The 23246-nt window shown below is 43.2% G+C and overlaps 2 protein-coding genes across 5 annotated transcripts in view; both read right to left on the bottom strand.

The window, feature by feature from the left end:
• Positions 1-15988, bottom strand: part of LOC308310963 (carboxypeptidase M-like) — a gene marked incomplete at its 5' end in the record, with an annotated part of 24310 nt that extends 8322 nt beyond the window's left edge. For 2 of the 3 annotated variants that reach the window (XM_080757449.1, XM_080757451.1), the window contains 6 exons: positions 2251-2356; positions 3067-3163; positions 7059-7231; positions 8461-8558; positions 9847-10024; positions 15908-15988. In XM_080757449.1, coding sequence (XP_080613575.1) covers positions 2251-2356; positions 3067-3163; positions 7059-7231; positions 8461-8558; positions 9847-10024; positions 15908-15988 — 733 coding nt within the window. Of the gene's footprint in view, positions 1-2250; positions 2357-3066; positions 3164-7058; positions 7232-8460; positions 8559-9846; positions 10025-14524; positions 14784-15907 lie in introns of those variants that run through there. The other variant, XM_080757450.1, reaches the window with a different exon arrangement.
• On the bottom strand, positions 15965-23246 carry LOC308310962 (uncharacterized protein). Of its 2 annotated transcripts, XM_080757448.1 has the most exons (13): positions 22967-23246; positions 22600-22698; positions 22196-22428; positions 21924-22105; positions 21696-21789; positions 21200-21544; positions 20985-21102; positions 20133-20224; positions 19548-19662; positions 18817-19086; positions 18479-18655; positions 17890-17966; positions 15965-16121 (listed from the first exon to the last, which is right to left on the bottom strand). In XM_080757448.1, the coding sequence occupies exons 1-13, from the start codon at positions 23166-23168 to the stop codon at positions 16053-16055; spliced, it is 2073 nt and encodes a 690-aa protein (XP_080613574.1). In that variant the 5' UTR covers positions 23169-23246; the 3' UTR covers positions 15965-16052. The 2 variants fall into 2 exon arrangements, with proteins under 2 accessions (XP_080613574.1, XP_080613573.1); XM_080757447.1 differs by lacking the exon at positions 15965-16121 and having other exon boundaries at positions 16280-17966.

Here is a 23246-nt window from a genome sequence, read left to right as displayed (position 1 = left end):
ATACGGTATATAGTATGTACATGTCGCTATAGGCCTTATTTTGTGAATAATAGTTATTCAGGCCCATGCCATCTCTAAAGTTCTCTGAAAAAGATAATTTTAGAGAAAGCATGGACCTAACAACTAAATATTCACAAAATAAGGCCTATAGCGACATGTACATACTATATACCGTATGAAACAGAATACTCTCTGCTTTCATAAGAAAAATACTAATACTGTAATAATAATAGAAATCACACCCCAGTGAAGTGAGCAGTGCAATGTTGCACTGCTCACTTCACAACATTGCACTGCTCACTTCACAGGGGTGTGATTTTTATTATTACGAGTAAGACGCGCGAACGCGGAAAGCGAACGCAGATCGTAAATTGCAATAACAATTAGAATAAATTACAGACATGATCTGCAGGGTGTCATAGTTAGTGCTTGGACCACGCCAGCTCCATATATGGTCACAAAAGACGCCATCACACTCATGTCACCATGACTCAGCCATAACCATATAAGGAGTCCCCAAAGCAGGACCACGCCATCACACTCATGTCACCATGACTCACAAATCACTCAGCTCCATATATGGGCACAAAAGGGCCAGGTCCACATATACAGTAAGCGGGACAGACAGACACACACACACACACACACACACACACACACACAGACAGACAGACAGACGTGATCTGCTAGGTCTCATAGTAAGTGCTCATTGCATTCGCAATTACAGTATTAGTTTTTTTCTTATGAAAGCAGAGAGTCTTGATGCACATTATCTGATCATAAAACGGACTTGGAAACTTTCTTCTGCCTGCATCGTGGTCAGTCTCTCTCCTAAGTTGTTAGAAAATATAAATCAGCCTCAATCGTAGCCCCATATGTGCCCTCTCCCTACGCTCATTGAACTCATTCTGTGATTCGAGCTACAATCGCAGTAACGGGGGGGGGGGGGGCAACTAGGCTTTGAGGAAATGATCTTGCATAATCAACATTATTGTCGATTGTCGTGTGCCGCTCCAAACATGTCCAGACATACCACTAACCTCATCGATCCAGTCTCGCGTAGCTATAAGGTGAGACGCGAGACTGGATCGGATTGTGTCTGGACATGTTTGGAGAGAAAAACAACCAACGAGAAAGGGGAATGGATGGTAGGATGCGGCAGCAGCAGAAGCAGCACGTCAACGTATTTGGAAGAAATGTTGCTGATAGACAGATAATAATCGATCCGATTTTGTCCTGCCGTTCATTTTATCACATTAGGTGCAGGGCAGGCTGCTCGACGGTGAGTTTATAATAGCCTGTTGTAACGAGAAAGGGGGATGGATTGGATGGTTGGATGCGAGCAGCGCAGCAGCAGCAGCAGTACGGCTTGCGATCAGCGACCAACGTATCATGGCGGGCCCTCGATAATGATGTGCAATCTGTCCATGACTAACTCCACATGTGTCTGGCAAACGTTACGTTATGAAATCAAATGCCGATCGTTGCAGGTTTATATACGGGCAGAGAGCAAATCGCGTTGTATCTTGTTCCGAGAATGAGAGTGCAAGCCTTGCAGTTGAAAGCAGTGGGGACTCGGGAGTGGGGGGGGAACTGCCAATGCGATCCAAGAGGAAGAGACCCCCCCCCCCCCACCATTCTCCCTCGGGAGAAACCATGTAGAAACAGGAGGGGAGGGGGAATCGAGTGTATTCACACACACAAGAGCATGGACCCATCCATTTTAGATCCCCTGACATCTGCGTTGGTCTATGCCGGACGGCCGTCTCCATTACGTCGTACGTCCTCGCATAGACCAACCAATAGGCGGTGCCAGACGCTTCTCAGACCAACACCTCTTTTCAGCAGGGGGGGGTTTTAACTCTTTTTAGAGCCGATCGGTGTTACATTATGAGTTGTCCGGGCGCAAATATAGTTGAACTATAGTAATCAATAAAAAAACGTTTTTTGGACCATAAAACGTATAAAAACGTTATGCGCATCTTAGGGGTGGCTATAATAAAACGTTTAAAAACGCTTTCAGCATTCTAAGTGTTAAGTGTTTTAAAGTGAAATTACTCAACTCAATTCCAGAAGCCCTGAATGAGTCATGTCGATCAATAGTCCTGATGTGTGTGTTGGTCCATTTATTACCATGACAACGTAAGATGCAGTGTGTGTGTGTGTGTGTGTGTGTGTGTGTGTGTGTGTGTGTGTGTGTCTGTGTGTCTGTGTGTCTGTGTGTGCGTGCGTGCGTATGTGCGTGCATACCTCCATTACTGTTGTCATAGGGGTAGCTAACGACTAGCGCTCCACCGTGGAGGTTCGCTGAAAGAACGAAACTTTCCGTGTTCAGCCAGCCCATCATTGCCTGGACCTTCAAAGATACAACACCATCACACAGGGGGGTTACATCACCACCAGAGACCCAACACCATCACACAGAGTGTGTGTGTGTGTGTGTGTGTGTGTGTGTGGGGGGTCTTGTGGGGGTGGTCTTGTTCCTATAGTGTGTATTTGCTTATTTGGGCTTGCTTCCACATTTTTGTATTGTTAATTAAACCAGTGGTTCTCAAATATTTCCATGTTATGGACCCCCACATAAAATGTGTATTTGTTCCTAACCTCCCTTTGAAAAAAAAGTTTCAAAAAATAAATCGTCCAAATATTACACAATATTACACACATACACAGATGGTGGCATGGTACAGTACACATATTGTCTCTGTCGGGTGGCAGAAAACCTCATATGTCCAAAACTGCTACTTTTCAGGATTCAAATTCCAAAGTAGTTAAAGTATAGCAGATCTACAAGCTTGTGACGCTGTAGTGTAGTGTGATCACGTATAGGGCGTGCCGTTAATGTACGGAAAAACACTAAAAGTTAGAATGTGGAGATACGAGGTTTCTGCCCGACGACAACGGAGGGGTTGTTATGAGGTGTGAGTCATGAGGTTGGGGGGGGGAGACATGTTATCATACGAGATTGTCTCTCACACACACACACACACACACACACACACACACACACACACACACACACACGCACACACACACACACACACGTGTCATAGATAGCCTCTATACCTCCAGCTCTCTTCCCTCCCCACCCTGTCGGCGTAGTCTGTGACCGGCGAAGAAATCCGGAAAGTTCCTGTTCAGGTCCACACCGTTGTGATTAAACCTGAGAGAAAGAGATCGGGGGGAGAGACATGAGAGAGAGAGAGAGAGAGAGAGAGAGAGAGGGATGGAGATGGAGATGAAGATGAAGAGATGGGAAGAGGGGAGGGGGCAGAGAGAAAGGGGGGGAATCAACGGCTATCACACAAACTATCTTTAGATAAGATAAGGTTGCCTGTTCACGCATGGCGCTGCCAACGGGGCCACGAAGAGACACGGAAATGATCAGGTTAAGGAAACACAAAGCTGTGTGAGGGGAAAGGCGCCTTCCTCGTCCAGGTTATTCTAGGGAACATCCTGTCACTGAATAATAAATGGCGTGAGTTTAGCGTATACGTGTAGTAGCATGTGAGAAAGCTGTTCGGTGATTACAGACAGTCCAGATCTAGAGGACTGCAACCAGATCCTTGACTTGAGCCCAGGTGGTGCTAATTGGCATCAGCAGCACCTGACCTATCAAGGTAATTAAAAAGAAGCTATACGGTCGTCATCATTTTCTCTATCCAGCAATTCCAGCCGGCAGATTCGGGGAAGCAAACTCCCAGACCGATAGGGGCCACAAACACCATTTCTGAACTAGTGAGACCTTTATAAAATACTGCAGGGCCCAGGAAGATATTAAGACGACATCACACATTGTTTTCTGTTGTTGTTTTTTTTAATGTGTGCCACTGTATATGTTTAATGGGGTATTAAAGAGCTCAAAGTATGTTGCTGAACGTGCCAAAGTATCGCAAGACTGTTGGTCATTGACAGCCTCCCACGATCCCACGATTCTGGCGCTGTTTAGATGCCTCAATAAATGTAGACAGTGTGCACATTGAAAAACAAGTGATTAGAAAACAACATGTGATATGTCTTTATATATTCCTGAACCGACAGTTTTCTGATATATCTCTATATCTCTATATCTCTATATCTCAAACTATTTCATGTCAAGGACCCCAGAAATGATATGTGATTGGCCGCCGACCCCCCATCTGAAAATATGTTGTTGTTAAGGCGGCCCCAGAAGCAAAGATTTGAGTTAAAAACGTTTGCTGTGAAAGAATATATATTCAAAGATTTGCTCCACCTTTTCAAAAAATCTAAGAAATGAACTACAAAACTGTCACTGTCTGCGATGGTGCTTTACAGATGTGCCATATGTAAAACACCCTGAACCTTGACAGAGACCACGAGAGAATAAGTAGCATTTCTTTTCCAATGATAAAAAAACTATCTGATGAAGCAGCAGACCATGAAATAACAGGTCTCTTTCTGTGTGTGTGTGTGTGTGTGTGTGTGTGTGTGTGTGTGTGTGTGTGTGTGTGTGTGTGTGTGCGAGCGAGCAAGTGGTGTTAGCCACGTCAAAACATCCCTACATCACTTCACACAACATGTCCCGACACATACACAGGCGCACACATACTGTACACACACACACACACACACACACACACACACACACACACACACACACACACACAGGACTTTGTGAATAAGAGACATCATTCTCTGTTGTCACGTTCCGTCCTCCTAATAAGTAGTATTTCACTGGCACCGACTCAGTGAGGCTTACCGTGTCACAAGTTCGACCAACCCATTTAGACCTGAGGCCAATTCCAAGAAAAAGACTTCTAACAGTTTTCTGAAAAACCTATGTTTCTATGTCAGTGGTGCTCAAAATATGTTGTTCCAGGGACCCCCCAGAAGAAAAAGATTTGAGTTAAAAACATTCACTCTGTAACAATATATATTCAAAGATTTGAGGCACATTTTCACGATTTTTCAAAAATAGCAGATCGAGTGCAGCGCTATGAGCTTGTAGATCTACTATTATCAATAGCTATAAAGTATAACATAATGCTTAAAACACCAAAAGGGGTTACCGTAGTGAAGCAGTGAAATTATACCCATCGGTTACAAGAGGAATGCTTTTACTAGGTTGTTAAACAGTAAGATCTTGGAGATGATTGTGATGTCTTTACAAGTAGGTATAGGTCTACTAATTTCTTTATATAAGTAGGTCTACTTCTTTGTGTTCTTAAAGGGCCACTTTTTTGCAACCAGATCTTATTTTGACGTTTAGGACATGTAGGAATGCAGGAACCACTTTACTGGGGGTTTTTATGGTGTGTAATATGTGTATTTTTTTTATATTTTAGTATTTCAAATGTCTGATGATGCGTCAAGACATTGGTCTCACTTCCTTCCTGGACATGTTGTCACACATCCATGCAACCTCCCCAGGAGGGGCAGTGCACCAAAGCATTATGGTCATTGCAGTAATTCAACAATCCAGTCAAACCCTATAGTCAAACGCACAGACTTCATTATTTTTCTGGCCGTAGAGTGCAAACATTCAAATTGTGCTACTGTTATCTACTACAAATACTATTAACATAATGAGTGACTGCAGTTTCTTCCAGCGGTGAAAGGTCCCTTTAAAGGACGAATTTTCACTTCATTTTCAACTTCATATGATTGGTCCTCTCCTCACGAATGCTCATTTACTATGGAATCTTGAGTTTCCCGTCAGACATCACGTGACTTCAGCCACTATATATGGTGCCCAGGTCATCCTGACATCACGTGACGTCATGGTAAATGCGACCTACTGTCGCAGTTAAGGAGATCCCTGATGCCATCAATATTGGCCAGCAACTCTACATCTGACCTCAGACCTCAGATCTCCATATATGGATATAATTATGTCAGAGCCGGTTCTGACATTCTATATGTTGATCCTTCCCGAATCCCCATCCATCCTTCCTCTTCGATGTCGCCCTTTTTGACTTATACCTCAATTCAAACTCTAGACGGGCCTGCCCCAAAGTTATCAGTGCAGCCGCGTCTGGCAGCCGGCGAAAACTAGAGTTCTCAACAGGCCCACCTGTCCATTCAAACTCTAGACGGGCCTGCCCCAAAGTTATCAGTGCAGCCGCGTCTGGCAGCCGGCGAAAACTAGAGTTCTCAACAGGCCCACCTGTCCATTCAAACTCTAGACGGGCCTGCCCCAAAGTTATCAGTGCAGCCGCGTCTGGCAGCCGGCGAAAACTAGAGTTCTCAACAGGCCCGGAAATCAAAGCCTGGCCCTATACCTGGGCCCTCATCAAACCCTGTACACTCAAGAGAATGTCCCCGCTACCACCCATAGATATCCATTACACTGTATGGAGCTGACCTGTTCTGACATTCCATATGTTGATCTGGCCTCATCAAGCCCTGTACACTCAATACATGCTTCTTATAAAATTATGGCCGGTAAGTTCTCAACAGGCCCACCTGGTACATTCAAACTCGGTATATGCCTCATATAGGGCACGCTGGGCAAGACCTATACAATACACTGTAGACGCTATCATTTCTTTGGGGCGGAAGTTGCGGGATTTGGAAATGACGTTGATACTTTACAAATCTGCGTGAATGAAACAAGTGTTGTGATTGGTCAAAAATATATCGTATCCGGGGGAAATACAGGGGGGGGCTGTGGACACATCAGAAACCCGCAATCAAAACAATCTGAGATACATATAGCGTTCAAAAAGCTGCGTCCCCATAGACAGCATAAGCCAGCGAAATTTATTTTGTTTGATTGATTGAGAATTGTATCCACAGTTAGTAGAATGGGAATGGGTATACACTTCAAATGAAAGTGCCGGTCAATACAAAAACTGCTGTGTGTGTGTACATAGCAACAACTTTTGTTTGATTGATTGAGAATTGTATCCACAGTTAGTAGAATGGGAATGGTACACTTCAAATGAAAGTACAGGTCAATACAAAAACTGCTATGTGTGTGTGTGTGTGTGTGTGTGTGTGTGTGTGTGTGTGTGTGTGTGTGTGTGTGTGTGTGTGTGTGTGTGTGTGCGTGTGTGTGTGTGTGTGTGTGTGTGTGTGTGTGTGTGCGCGCGTACCTGCCATGGCTGTACACGCAGTGAGTGTCCGAGGCCTCAAAGCCATCTGGGTTCATGGAGGGCATGATGTGAATCCTGGTACTGTTCAGTAACTGTGACAAGCCAGGGTCGTTGTCGCGGTGACCCTGGACCAGGTGGTCGATCAGCTGCAGGAGTAACACCCTGCCGACAACCTACACACACACACACACATTCAACACATATATACACAAGAATGGAAACAGCAGCGTGCTAAAACTAGTACCGCCTCTGGCTTTCCTTTCATTCCACACACACACACACACACACACACAGACACGCCTCCAGAGTTCCCACCCTTCTACGTTTCTCTCAGGAGGTTTGTTATTCATTAAGCCCTTCTCTTCTCACAACTCAGCTCTGTACTTTATATCTGTGATCTCGCAAACCATTCTCCGAATCAGCGCCTAAATCTTTAGTGCACTCAGTCAGTCGGCCAACTCCCTATATCTATATTTTCTTGCTATAGACAATCTTTTTGTTGCTCCCTCTACACACAGTTTTAATATTCCATACCATTACTATTCCTACTGTACTTCCGGGCCACTTCCCTACTTCCTTCACAGGTGTTATACAGATGATACTACTACTACTACGATTAAGGCTCTGTTCCATTTAGTGTGCAGTGGTTCTCAGACATAACGCTGGGAGTGTACACATCTCAGAGTTACACATACAGGTGTTCCGATACCGATACTGGTATCGGTTACTCAGGCCCATACCACCCTCAAGTACACGGTATACTCGGAACCGGCCCCCGATATACTTTGACCCGAGTATACCAAAACATCCAATTGACACTATAATAGGCTGAACGAATGCAACGGGAGGAAAGTCTGATCCAACACTGCAGCAGATCGCCCAAAAACAGCTGATCTACAAGCTTAAATGACAACTGAGAAGTGCAGATCGGAGATCAGTCTGCATCTATGAGCAAAAAGGGGCTCAAATAAGTGGTTATACTCAACAAAAAGAAAGTACTCGTATCGGTACTCGTATCGGTACTCGGTATCGGCCAGTGCTAAAAATAAGTAAGGCCTACTTGTACTCATACTCTGTCTGGAAAAAAAAGGTACAACTCTAGTTACACATCCAGACAAGGACAATTTGAGACCCATACTGGTGTAGGAGAGTTTCCAGTGAGCCAACATGCACAATAGCAGCAGCCTGACTCTGTTTGACCAGAATGGAACAGACCTTTCATTAGTAGCAGTGGTAGCGAGTCATTCAAAACCCCAATAGGGTTGCATATAAAGACCCGCCCCTGCCTGTCTGTGTATACTGTGTGCACAGTGCATGCACGCTGTCCAGGGCGCTGCCCAGGGCGTCCAGGTGCGTGCGTGTGTGTGTGCGTGCGCGTGTGTGTGTGCGTGCGTTTTCACACCTCATTTCCATGCATGTTAGCAACGTATTTGAACTCGGGAATTCCCTCTGTGTGTTGTCTGGGATTTGTACCCACAGCCATGACCCACAGCTCTCTACCTAGAGACACAAGACAAGGAGTATCATTAGAGACACGCACGCACACGCACACGCGCAGACACACACATACACACACACACACACACACACACACACACACACACACACACACATGCACACGCACACTTGATTTCAATAATTAATAATAGGATATACAATGTTTAGTTTGTACATTTGTAATGTAATATCTTTTCTAGAATGCATGAAGACTGAAAGCTTCAATTATTTTTGTTTTGTTTTGTTTTTAACGACAGAATTACATTGTATTATGTTTTAATTTGATTGTAATGACTGTTTGGACCCCAGGAAGAGTAGTCTTCACTGTAGTGAGGACTAATGGGGATCCGTAATAAACAACACACACACACACACACACACACACACACACACACACACACACACACACACACACACACACAAGCTGGCATCCAAGCTTAACTATGATTAGCTTGTGTGTGTTAACTGTGGAATGCACTTCCCATTGCAGGCAGAACTGCAGCATCACTCCCAATCTTCCGCCGTAGTCTGAAAACACACCTTTTCAGACTCCATCATGGCCCATAGCACTTACCCTACCCCCTTAGATAGCATTTCTGTAGACTTAGATAGCATATGATACAGACTTATAGCATGTTATGTAGACAGCACTAGAATTGCATTGTATATAGTCATAGCACGCCATAGTACATATGGATAGCATATAGTATATATGTATAGTTTATATGTATAGTTTCATTATATAGATATTCCACTGTTACTTTCTTAGCTTACGCATGTTTCATGATATGGAATGTGATGTATTCCCATGCTTTTGTTCTTGCTTAATCTAAATCGCTCTGGATTAAGAGTGTCTGCTAAATGCCTAAATTGTAAATTGTAATTGTAAATTGTGTGTCATATATGTATGTATGGGTGTGTGTGACTAGTAGTGACAGATTAGGCAGACTAAACTGTCCTGGATTACAGATTAGAGCTTCTTAACTCCTCCTGCTGTCATTTTGTCAGACACACATGCTATATAGGCCTGTAGCCTATTGTAGATGCAAAAAACCCTTCAAGGTCTATATCATTTAATTTCCTAGGAATCATTTAATCGTTCCAAGCATGGTTATGTTTGTAAAACAAAATATCAGTATTTCATTTTGAGCTAAATCATACAATTACAATTCACAATATGCAGCATTTCCCCACTATTTGTTGTTTGATGGAATTCAGTATTGCACCTTTTTTTAACCCATTAACAGCTTCTTTCTTTCTTTCTTCTGTGTGTGCGTGCTTGCATGCATACCTTGTACTGATTGTCCTATGCTGTACAGGTGCGTGATATCAGGGAAGGTGGTGTTGATGTCCAGTAGGTAGCGCTCGGTCTGCAGGCTGTCGTGGTAATGGAAATCTAAGCCACAGCATCCAGAGATGAACAGCAACACAGGGAGGACGGCCAGAGAGAATGTCATAATGACTGCGCCCTGAAAAACATGAAGAATGTATTGTTAATCTTCTTTTCTATCTATCTATCTAATGTATTTTCACATTTAAACCACTGGCCTTAAACCATTTCCCCCTCCACACCAACAAACCTCTGTGCCGAGAATACTGTAGATGATCTACATACAAGCTCACAACGCCTTGCAGTGAGCTTGCAGTGAATCCTGAAGTCAGTTTGACATGTTCTTGAGAGGAATTGGCACATTTTATCCATCATCTAGCCCTGTATTCCCGGAAGAACCTACCATTCATGTCCGTAGCGACCACTGAGGACACTGAAGTCATGTCCTCTGTATTTTTCTGGTGATTTGGGGTTTTAACTGGAAGTGCGGCTACTCCTATTTTTACTATAATTTCCATGAATCCCTGACTGCTTTGCATGACATTTTTGAGAGGTACGACTCGTACGAACGAGGCCTGACTAATACCATGTTTGACCGGAGAGAAATACAGACCAAATGCTCAGCAACAGCCAATGTTTACAATAACAAACTAGAAGCATCATCTTAATAATTTATATTATTTATAATATTAAGTTGCACTTCAACAGTTCAAACAACATCTTCACATAAAGCCGCGTTAACTAAAATGACACACTACATCTTCATAGCTTGCAATAAGTAAAATGACCGATTACAACCTATGTTGATATGAAGCTTGCATCGGGGCTAAAATCCTAAAATCCACACCACACTGCTACCATTGCCTACAGCATGTGGTTCTCAAAGTGGGGTCCAGGGACACCGAGGGGTCCTTGGGGGGGATTCCATTTAAACAGCAGCACAATCATTTGAGTGAATCAAATATGTAATTTCAATATTATTATTATTATTTTTTTTACAATGTCAGCCTCCTGCGATATAAAAGGCAGTGAAAAATGCAATGCAAAGGGTTTTCTTGGCCTCTAAGGGTCGATTCATACTCCTATTTTAGAGCCGAATAAAAGTCGGTTCGGCGCTGTAGAGCCTACAATTTGACGTCATTTGAGGTTCGGGGGGGCGGGTACCGTCCTAAAGTCGGCTCTTCGGTGCTACTGACATTTTCTGACGAGCCGAAATCATTTCGGCACTACAGCGCCGAAACAGGAGTATGAATCGGCCCTTAGGAGAGCACAGACAAGATCGCACACGGATCAGTGCAGTAAAAAACAAATCGGCCTGTTATATATTACTAGGCCCTAGTGGGAATGTGCATGCACATTTCCATGGAAATCGAACGCTGTGATCATGATTGGGGGCATTTTTGTTCAAAACGGATAAAATTGGGCTTGTGGTGGCGTTATAACAGGCCGTTCTGGAAGATTTGGGGCAGAGGTTCGGATTTGGCATCCAGGGTAGTGTGTGTGCACAGTTTGGCATCGACCAGGCCAACGGTGCTGGAGCTTAGCTGTACACGGACGGACGGACGGACGGACCCACACGCGCGTGCACAGTGCACACACGCGCACACACGCACACTCCATCAAAGGTGCCCGGTGGCGTTCCAGAGGCCAAAGGGCTTGACCTTAAACTGCCACAGCCCTTTGGCCGATGGAGAAGCCAGAGTCATAGCAAGGGTCAGCTGGTACAGACCAGGCTGAAAGAGAAGTCCCAGAGTCATCGAGGGCTTGGACACCCTTCAAGAAACAGTTTTAAGTATAGCTCTTCAGCTTAATTGGCCCGCCCGACTGAGACTACGGGAGAGGCGGCTTGGCGAGCGCTCCCCTCACTGTGGTGCACTTCTGTAGTTAACATCGACGATGACGGCATGGGCAATGACGCGGTCACCGGCTTCGCCACGTGAGTGGAAGCCAGACTAGCGACAGCAGCCCCTTCCGCGCCTCGTTGCCCTCCGACATCGCTGGTGAGGGGAGAATGGAGACACCTGCTGCACTGTGATTTACGTGTGCATTCAGAGCCCGGCTATGGTAGCACGTTGAATTGGTTCTGTTCTTTTAACTGACCTGAAGTGCAGCTACTCCTATGTTTTACTAGCCTATTACTTTCAATGAATCCCTAACCGTTGCTTTGCGAACGAGGCCTATAAGCTACTGTGTCTGACTGCAGAGAAACAGACCACACGCTCAGGAGCAGCAGAAGTTTATAATTACAAACTTCATCTTCATATAAACAAAGCCACATTAAGGACAATTGCAAACAACACGTTGCAATGCAATGTGTCGTGAGCTTGCAGATCAGCAATTTTTGCTTTCTTTTCCTTTCCTCATGTTTCTTTTTTTTTTAATGATGTATAGGCTACATTCCCAGTTCTAGATATTAATGGAAACGTAAACGTACAAGTAAAAAAGAGAAAAAGGCCGCACACTCGTAGCCACGATGCTGTATTTTTATTAGCAACCAACATTTCGGCCTTTCGGCCTTCTTCAGGGAATACACAAGCCATATGACAAACACACACTTATAGGGGAGCAACAACAGGTGGATTCCATAGGGGGTGTGGTCGTCATCAGGAGAAACGACCACACCCCCTATGGAATGCACCTGTTGTTGCTCCCCTATAAGTGTGTGTTTGTAATAAAAATACAGCATCGTGGCTACGAGTGTGCGGCCTTTTTCTCTTTTTCACTTATTTACTGCCTTAGGCCAGCATCTCACCAACACTGGTGTGCACCCTTTCCTGTTTTGTCTAACGTAAACGTACAAGCCATGACAGAACTTCACGAGTTCTGGACAGTTTCAGGTTATGGAAGGTTCTGGGGTTTACCCTTCCTAGTTGAAAAGGGGTTTGGCACCCTGTTTGCGCACAAATCCACTAAGTTGTGTGTGAACAACATCGGTTCCCATGCTCTCCTTTTCTCTCGGCCTGTTCTGATAGACACTACATTCCTGGCATCTTCTTAGAGAGACCGCCCAGATCTCTGCTTTGGAGTTATTCTAACGCCGGTGGTGCAGATTAGTTGTTCCTTTCGGCAGAGGTCTGACGTCTGTAGTGCAACGCAGAGGTTCTCACACTTTTACACGTCAAGTTGATATAAATTTGGCTGCAGAACCACACTTACTGTATTAATCACACTAATTAAAGCATTATTTCAAGCTGCTTACACTTTATTCAGGTTCCATAGGACGTGATCATCCAATGTTAAAAACCTACAACCAAACAATCCTATTGTTACAGCTCCTGTGAAGTGAGGGGTGCAGCAAGATGAATTTATGTGGGCCACATGATGTCTTACGGTGTCATTTAGTGCCCTAAACAAACATTAAAGTCCAGAGACTTGGCTGGCAGACGACTTACGACATAAGTGCTCTAAACAAACATCATTAGAGCACATGATGTGACTGGGGTAAATGGTGCATTTATATAGCGCCTTTATCCAAGGCGCTTTACATATATTATGCATTACATTCACCCATTCATACACCGATGGCGGCGGAAACCATGCAAGGCACCAACCAGCACATCAGGAGCAATTAGGGGTTCTAGTGTCTTGCTCAAGGACACTAACTAACTCTGGGGGAGCCCGGGTTCGAACTGGCAACCTTGCGGTTACGATCCAGCCACTCTACCCCTGAGCCACCAGGGGACTTGCTGATACATGTCCGTGGACTTGGACTGCCACGTGACGTCATGTCTGAAAGCAGGTGTATACAAGCTGGACCCCCCACCATACGGACCCCACTTTGAGAACCACTGTAGTGCCCGCCTTTCCAATGCCAGTGCGAGGTGGATGGCATGAATCTCGCTGTAGGACCAGAGATGTTGAGTCAAGGCCGGCCACCTGGACGTGGATGAGGTAGATGTTCATCCGGATCTAAGTGGCCTTCAAAATTAAGGGTATTCAATCAATTAATTAATTAATTAAGACCTGGCCATGTGTTAATTATCTTCGTATTCATCACCATCTCTGTATTGCATACTTTTAACATAAAACCTTTACATTGTGTTTCTTGTCTGATGTCAGTGATGTGGTCGGTCTCTTTGACTTGAAAATGTCACCCTTTAAAAAAAGAGCACTATGTAAGAGTGTTTGCACATGGATTGTCCATTACTTGGATTTGGTACCTCTTTTCCTGGTTGTTCAAACTCAAATGATTTTGGAGCTAAAGATTAAAGCCCTCTACATCACTCATTCATATAGAGTCAACAGCAGTGTGGTCTCACTCACTGGTCTGGGGTCCTTGGAGAGGTACCCAGCAATAATGTGTTAATATAGCTTCACAATCAGATTTTAACCACTTTAAACATATTTTTTGGCTATTCAAAAATAGCAGCTATATAAGCTCATAGCGCTCGCTATGAGCTTGTAGATCTTCTACTTTTGAATGATGTGTGCAATCTTGAATTTTTAAGGAGAATATTTTTTTTAACTCAAATCTTTGCTTTCCAAAATTGATATGGTAGCCAAATACCGGTAGCCATACCATTGTGGGGGTCCTTAACATGAAAACTTTTGAAAACCATAGCATGGGTCTACGCATGAATATACAAGCATAAAATAAATACACGGAATAACAAAATAAAATACGATTTTAACATCTTACTTTGTGTTGGTTGTCAGGTTGAAGTCGTCAGTGAAGAAAATCCATCAGAAATATATAGGTTACGGTTACGCAACTGGTGTCGCTGCATGCAGCCAGGTAAGTAAATAAAAGCACTCTAGCCTACTACAGAGACGCGGGATTTATCTGATGTAGAGTTATAGTGAAATGTTTAATTGTCATTGAAGACTGCGACCTGTTAGTTGATCTAACTAACCTATTGTTCCGCAGTTCCGCTGACCTTAAATCAAACCCAACTCCAATCTGCTCTTCAATGACGCTTCCACCGGGGCGACTGACTGACTGTAAAATATTCTCTCTCTCTCTCTCTCTCTCTCCGCCCAGAGGGTCTCTCTCTCTCACACGCGCGCACAAATTGTCCACAGCTTAAATACGTATACATATAGCCTATATATATATATATATATATAGGCTATAGCCTATAGTCAGCACATTTTCAGAGTAAAAGCAATATTATTAATCTGTCAGTATAGGCTATAGCTTGCATGATATGTCCTTTTTTTCTTTTTTTTGTACACTGATTTGTGTAGACTATTAACGCCCAAAATGAAAAATGAAACTATAGGCCTATATTCCAGCAACAGCTGAGACAGCCGACAGTCGCAAATGTCCATTTATATAGGCCTACATTAGCCTATACAACACGGTGGAATTACGAATTTTAGACTTATTCACATCACATTTCATTTTGATTATCCTAATAGGATAATCACATTATGCATGGTGACGTTTGGATGTGTTGTAGCGGCGTAGCCTAGTCTTCACTCGTGTAGAATATTACATAATACAAAATTATAATGTATTTGCTTAGCCCCATAATTTATGTTATGTTACTGTCGAACCCATGGGCGCCTGTTGCTATAGAGATGTCTAGTCTCGTGCAGAATGTGAGTGCAGTGGCGTACGTTTCAAGCTCAATACACATGTATTATTTTTGAGGGGCGCTAGCCCCTCCTATTATGCCTACAGGTTTAATGTTAGTTTTTAGTTCAATGTTTGTTTTAAAAACGACATTGACAATTAACAGAAATGTATGTTTGTTAATAGTTCAATGATTGTTTTAAAAACGCCATTAACAATAAAGAGAAATTAATGTTTGCTTTGTCACCGTTTGTTTTACATCATCATAACATCACGTAATCAATAAGCGCCCCTCACTTCACACGCGCCCCGGCCTCACTTCACACCAACTAACTATGACAGGTTTGTGAAAGCATCAGGAATTCATTCATATGCGTCTCGGCCGGGCTCAGATATAGGCGCTGTAACTGCTGTTGTAGTAATTATGGTCATTAAACTAAAGGTATCCTGGGTGATCCGTTTATATAGAAATGCCGCCATCTAGTGGAGATCAAGATGACTTACTAATACTGGACAGAGTAGCAGCAGCACTGCAGCAGGCCAGGCGGTGACTCTGTCTCTGACTGTCACAGACCGCAGGGACATCTCTACTGTCCTCCTGAGACACAGCAGAGCGTCAGTCTAGGGTCAGGACACACAGCTCATCCTATCACACAGTGAGGTGGTAGAGGACAGTGGGCTGGGCCTGTCGTTCTTTGTCCTCAACAGAGTGCATCTTCTGAGAACAATATAGATTAAAGTTCAAGTTTCTTTAGAAAACATAATTGCGTAACAATATGAATTATGGTTCTTACAATTCAAGAGGACAGCTCTATAAACAAATCAGCACACATCAAGACACATCAAACAAAGCAAAAACTAAAGTGTAACAGACACTTTATTTATTGTTTGATGTGTAAATTGTTTTCTGGTAAAACTTGGAAGCTCTTGGGAGGGATGACATCTGGTTCCTTTGGCGTGTGACTCACAGGTTGTGTGAGTGTCCTCCCATTTCTTAAATTGTATAGGCATTGTTTGTAGGCAGGCCCAGAGCCTGTTACTGTTGTTTTTGGCAGCAAATTTAGATTTTAGTTTTAGTCATAGTCTCTTGAATAGTTTTCATTTAGTTTCAGTCACCTGGAATGTTTTAGTGTTAGTCTACTTTTAGTCGACTAAATATCATAAGACTTGTCGACTTAAATCTAGTTGATTTAGTCGACTAAAATGTATTTTGGCGGGCCTTGATGCCGTCGTAATGACCTAATGATCTACAAGCTCACAACACGTCGCAGCGCAACGCGTTGTGAACTTGTAGATTTGCTATTTGCTAAATGACTTATGGGCTACTGGATCTCTTGTCCACTAGACCCTTAGCATTTTAGTCTAGTTTTTGTTGACAAAATTGTCAATACATTTAGTCTAAGCTTTAGTCATCATATCTTAGCTTTCATTTAGTTTTCGTCAGTGAAAAAAGGTAGTCGTCGAACATTTTTAGTCTCGGTATTAGTCGACAAAAACAATACTGCTTTTTACAAAATGTAATACAAATTCTTATTTTTGAGTGGCGCTCCTTATGTATGCACAGCTTTGTGTATGCACGTCTGTATATGAGCACACCGAATGTGCTCAGCTGATTGGCTGAGAATGGAATGTGATGATAAGAGCGCTGCTCACTTCACACAAGTGTAATTTTTCTCCCTATACAACAAAATCCAAAGGAGGGGAAAAAAATAACACGTGATCATCTTATTCCGTGCATGGTCAGCCACTCAAATCAGCCAAAACGTGGTATGCACAAACACACAAAGCTGGACATATGAGGGTCTAGCCCTAGCGCCCCTCAAAAAAAAGACAAAAAATAAATGAAAACCCACACATTGTTGCCTGCATGGAGAACAAAAACGACATTGTGAAGGTGATGATAAGACATTCGACCACACTAATTGTCCTTAACTGTTATTATTCAGGTATAAGGAATGATCGAGGGGCAGCCATATACCTTTTCAAATTGTGTCTCAAATTTTGAATATTCTTTTTAGGTTAAGTGCAGGCTACTAGTCAGGGACGTGCATATAGACATCAAAGAGGGCTCCAGCCCCTGCCCGTTTACCCGTCTGTAAACCAACTGCCCTTTCCAGACCACGAATGCAGCATTTAGTTATGATGAAAGAAATGCAAATGCCACTCCTTTCCATGCCATGCCGGAAAAGGCAGTATTTAAGGCAGTATAACTATCACCACCGCATCATACGGCAAAAAAAGAGCGAAAACATTGGTAATCCAATATATGGGAGGAGTCCGTCAAGGACAGGGGTCTGGTGAGGCTTTAAGAACGTGCTGTAGGAGTGGGTGAGAGAGCGAGAGACACAACCACAGGAGAGCTAAACAAGATCGTCATCAGACATGTCAGAGCCGCTGTCATAATCCTCATCTGAGTTGTCCAAAAAGGTGACGTTCTCTGCTCCACTCAAAGCCTGCATGTAACATGCTCGTGACTGCATCATCACCTTTCTCATGTCCCACTCTTTCTTGAGTATTATGCAGTGCAGACCTCTCAACCCATCTTCACTTAGGTCCCAGGAGTCTTGGGGGTAGAACACAAAATAAAATCTGTTAGTAACAGTAATCATCAATGGTGTGTATTATATTCATGATCAGGGATGGAGCATGTGACATCATCAGGGATGTCATCAATATTAAGCCCATATATGGAGATCCAAACTCTACATCTGACCTCAAACCCTTAGATCTCCATATATGGAGCTGACCTGTTCAGACATTCCATATGTTGATCTTTCCCCATCCATCCTTCCTCTTCGATGTCTCCCTTTTGACTGATACCAGTCGATTTAAACTCTAGACGGGCCTGCCCCAAAGTTATTAGTGCAGCCATGCCCGGCAGCCGGCAAAAACTTAACAGGCCTGAAAATTAAGATCTTACCAGCCAGCGCTCCCCCAGCAGTCTGCCGTTACCCAGGCGGAATGGCGGATGCGTGCGTCTTACTGGTAATGTATTTTAAGTATATCTATAATGAATTATAGACATACATAGGATGCATAGAAAGTTTTAGCAAAAGATGTTATCGCAATACATACTTGTCATTGTTCCAGAACAAACAATGCAGGACATCTCTTTCAGGTCACGGGCACAAGCTGAAAGAGTTCTCCAGTGATGCTCCATCTCGGTCACAAGGATTTCCTTCTCCTCCTTGAGTCTCCTTACTGCCATGATGGTGTCAAACGCCTTTCTCTTTTTTTTGAGTCCGACATAATCTGGAATGCATTCATGACAAAGATTCACAGGGATTAACGAATTGATGCTTATAACCACAACACTCAAAATTGCCTCTCACCAACTCAACGAGCAAGCGAGTATATTATGGGTCATTACGTGTCAAATTTGTTGGAAGTAGTAAACAGACTAGTGTACACACCACCGTCTTGGAGCTGCCATGGCCATGCTGTATCCACAGTCAGGATTGTGTCCATGCACAGGGATTCTGTGCTAGGAACCATCGCATTGTACCGCTCCACAACAGAAGTAAGGATCTCCGTCTCCCTCCTTATCTTGGTACGGAGCCTGGCACGAGCTTTGTTTCCATCGTTGTCTCTATAGAGACGCTGAGACCTCCGCTTGATACTGGTCACCATCATCTCAATACTGTTGGCCAACGCATCTGGCTCATCAGCAGTAGTTGTTGTTGCTGCAGAGAAGAAATGAGTGTGTGTACAAAACTAAATTATAAGATACAAGGGTTAAGTGTCAGACAGAAAAAGCTATTAAGGAATGTTCTCATTGACCATGAAATATTTTTTCTCTAATGCTAGTCTCTAATGTCTATTACTTTGGCATCAGACAGTGACACAGGTCATTGAAAGCTGCTGTTAAGGGTTTGGAGTGTTTGCTGGAGACCAAAATACACAATGCTCACTTAAGCCAGTTGCACACCAAAAATCATATATATATAGATATTCCACTGTTAGGTTCTTGGGCTTACGTATGATTCATGATGACTATCTTTTATTTGATGTATTACCATATTCTTTGTTCTTGCTTAATGTGAATCGCTCTGGATTAAGAGCGTTTGATAAATGCCTAAATTGGCTAAATACCCTACCTTATTCTGGAAAACAAAATGTGCATTAACAATAATAATTTTCTCACTTTCTGCCCACTCCTGGACGTCCTTCACCCAGTCTTCCAACTGGCTCTCAGCCACTGCAAAATCAACCTTCATTGATTCCAGGTTCTGGAGCTGGCTTTGAAGATCTTTAACGCACTACAATGACAAAGAAAGACAAGAAAACAAATGTTGTCTCAAACATGTCAAATACTTTCACATGGAACATTAAAGTGGAAAACCAATCATTATCAACATTGAACTATGTCATTATACCTTAGAGTTGTTGTGTAGAACGATACAATTTTGTGATGTCACTGATCACATGACATAATCTAATGGTGCATTCACACGGGCAGATTAAACAATACAAAAACGCGTTGTGAGATTTGAAGCAGATACATTCATCGTTGAGCCTTTGCAACGTCATGTCGCTGCATGGCTTCCTTTGACAATGAATCGTTTAATCTGCCTCCTGTGAAGGCAACATAAACGGAGGTTTATGCTAAACAGAAGGGGGGACTTTTTCATTCCTTCGACACTAAGGTATATTAATGACACAGTTCACTGTTGTAAATGAGTAGATTTCCCCTTTAAAGATCTTTAAAGAACATTACTGATGTCATTACCTTCCGATATCGGCGAGACAAAGAGGTGGCTAAATTGGCAAACTTCTGTTGATTCCAGCGCATTGCCATAAGCGTCAACATGTCTGTGCGTCCTGCAAATATAAAAAAGTTGCAAACATTAACCAAACTATTTTGCCGATTACATGGTCACGAGGGTCAACATGTCTGTGTGTGATTCAAACTGAAATTGATGTTTAATATCATCATAATATAGGTTAACCCATTTAGAACTGAGGATGCATATGTGTCACCTCATTGTTTTAAAAGCTTTAACCATAAACCATTTTTTTTTGCTTTATCTGTTGAAATATAGCAGCTTAAAGCTATGAAGTGCTATTTTTTTGTGCAAATCCTTAAATATATATTCTTTCACAACAACATATTGTCAAATAGGGGTATTTGGGGATAATTATGTGGGTCCTTGACATACAAAAAATTGAGGACCAGACATTTTGTAGAATTTGGTCCCAGGTGTTAATGGGTTAACACATTTGCGAGTACGATTATACAGTATATGTAATGACCATTTCCTGTATTAGCAGGGAGCTGTCAAAGGGCTGGTATAAGAGGCTCCTTGAGGAGGTCTTATAGAGAGGATCTGTATCTTGCCTTCGGCGTTGGAAGTACCTCCTTTTTATATTGCTTGTAGTATATTATTATATTATTGATCTTCTTTCTACTGCTTCTTCTTCTGACTGACTGACTGGCACACTTCTTAGTCTGACTGACTGCTGAGTCTGTGCCACACTTTATAGGGTGACATGACGTTGTGGCCTGACGTCACGCCACCGACCGTTTCGTGACAACAGTATATGCACATTTTTTAAATGTTGCAGTATGTGGTCATCTCACCAGCTTTAGACATGTGCTTGGTGGTCACTCCAATCCTTGAGAGGAAGGCGTTACATTGCTCCACCTCCTCCCCTAGTGTCTGACCCGCGCCATCCTGGTATTGTCCACTCCATTTCACCTGGGTAAATATACAACAACAAATACAATGCACAGATGATGTTGACATCCATGTGCTGGTGTTCTGATAAAGAAATCACATGAGAATGTTTCCTTACCTCACATTTGAAGTCGTGGGCCTTGGCGTGAAACACTGACAAGAAGGGCTTCATGTCGAGAAGCTGTTTCAGCTCTGGACATTTGTTGCTGACCTTTTGCAGGTAGGGCCAGTATTTGCAGGCCACGTCCATGCAGAAGAAATTTATTTTCCTGCTGGCCAGCTGGTTCTGTAGGTACAATGGGTACGCAAATATTTCCCCCCTGAACACGTTAAGTGCCCCGTGTAGCACTCCATGCCTGCACACTGCCAGCTCCAGCCCCTCCTCGTCAAGGTTACTGGTGGACTTTTTGGACGTCTCCCTGGCTGCAGACCACTGACCACCACAAACGCCTCTTCCAGAGACCTACAATATGGAAAATGGATAATGAAAACATTTTCGTATAAGCAATGAGCTTATTGTAAAAATCTACGAGGGAACCTAGGGTACCGCCGTCCAAAATTCAGAAAAGGTAACCGAGGGTTCCGAAAAGGGGCTAGCTAGTATGCAATCTTACATGATTGGTGGTCTGGTGAATGTAGTCCACAAAGCTGGAGACATCTTCATCGCTTGCGATGAATTTTCCATCAAAGATGGCCTGTTCCTCAGATCTAAGAAAGAAAGACAACATACTCAACATTGTCATTTTACATCTTTCAGGCTAAGGTTTCTTGGTGCAAATAAGACAAGTCTTTTGTTTTCTTGGTAATTTTAATGCTGTTACATTATACTCATTTTGAATTACCTGGCTGCTGCGCTCTTAAAGCGATACAGTTTACGATTCCCATCCACCGAAATCGCTACCATTTCTGGCGTGCAAGCAGGACAACTGAAGGGCTCCTCCTTGCAGATGTTGTCTACCTCGAACTGTACAACTTCCCACTGAAAGTAGCTTTTCAGGAAGGAATCGGCACAGATGGTCCCAGTCTATTTCAAAATAGGAAAATCAACTGCTAATAACGAGCAACAAATTAAACGCACATGAAAAAAATACTGTAGGCTAAATACCGTACTCACTCTGCCAAAGTGGACAGTTCGAGCTTGTAGCATTCTTAAAAATGCCTGACAGGACAAGCCTGGTGAAGCCATCTTCATTTGGTGAAAAGAAAAAAAGACATCCGTGTCATACACCGTCGAAAACTGAGGGGTAGCAGGCCAGTAGTTCCTGTGAATGAGATGGTCCACTCCAGCAGTCCACGTGGCTTTGCATGAGTTACAGCTCAGGTCAGGCATCCTGAGATCATATCGTCCTGGAAAAATCAAAGACACTATAATGTAAAACTTAGCGTGGCATAAATTAGTCAATAGGCATGCGTTTGATTTAATAAATACACCTATGACAAACCTTGTGGGAATTACTTAGTAAATATATTTTTTAAGATGCTTTTTAAAAAAGGACAAAAACTAAATCCCATCCTTACCATCTTGTGTGATCACAGCAATGTTCTTTCCCGGGTTGACCCTCAATGCATCTGGACAACTGCAGATATTGTCCGGTATCCGCACAGGTACAAAGCGCTCTGAAAAACATCATACATTTGAATTTAGATAATTGAAGAGACTGAATCTTTACTAAATTAAAAAGATTCATGGCCATAAGTAAAGTAGTAAGCCTTGCCGAGCCATGAGGCCCATATAGGGCAGGAGCCTATCTCCTGTGTCTGTAGGCCACTGACCATGGCCGTAACACAAGACGAAAAAGGCATTGTTTAAGTGGTCAAACTAATGAGTTTAATGAGCAGAGAGGACGTGGTATGGTCTACTCAGTACTCACAAACAACAACTTACCACAATGGCAATGAGCTTTATCCTCAATACAGGTGGTGGGAGACAAAGGCTGGAAGAACCCGGCAGTCATCGCATTCCTGTTGTGGAACACGTTCCTCATGTCTGTGTGGACGATGATGTCACATCCAGCACACAGGAATGGGCGTGGTTCACAGCCATGACAGGACACAGCAGCTGCATTCACGGCACACTGTTGGCACATGCGTGTGCCTACATTCTGCTTTGCTGCAGTGCTGTTAATCAGCTGGGGTCTCTGTGCCCGCCATCTCTCTAAGAGAGA

Source organism: Protomyctophum bolini (genome assembly GCF_963924005.1).
Source record: "Protomyctophum bolini genome assembly, chromosome: 23".
NCBI classification, from domain to species: Eukaryota; Metazoa; Chordata; class Actinopteri; order Myctophiformes; family Myctophidae; genus Protomyctophum; species Protomyctophum bolini.
This window is presented reverse-complemented; position numbering and strand designations above follow the sequence as displayed.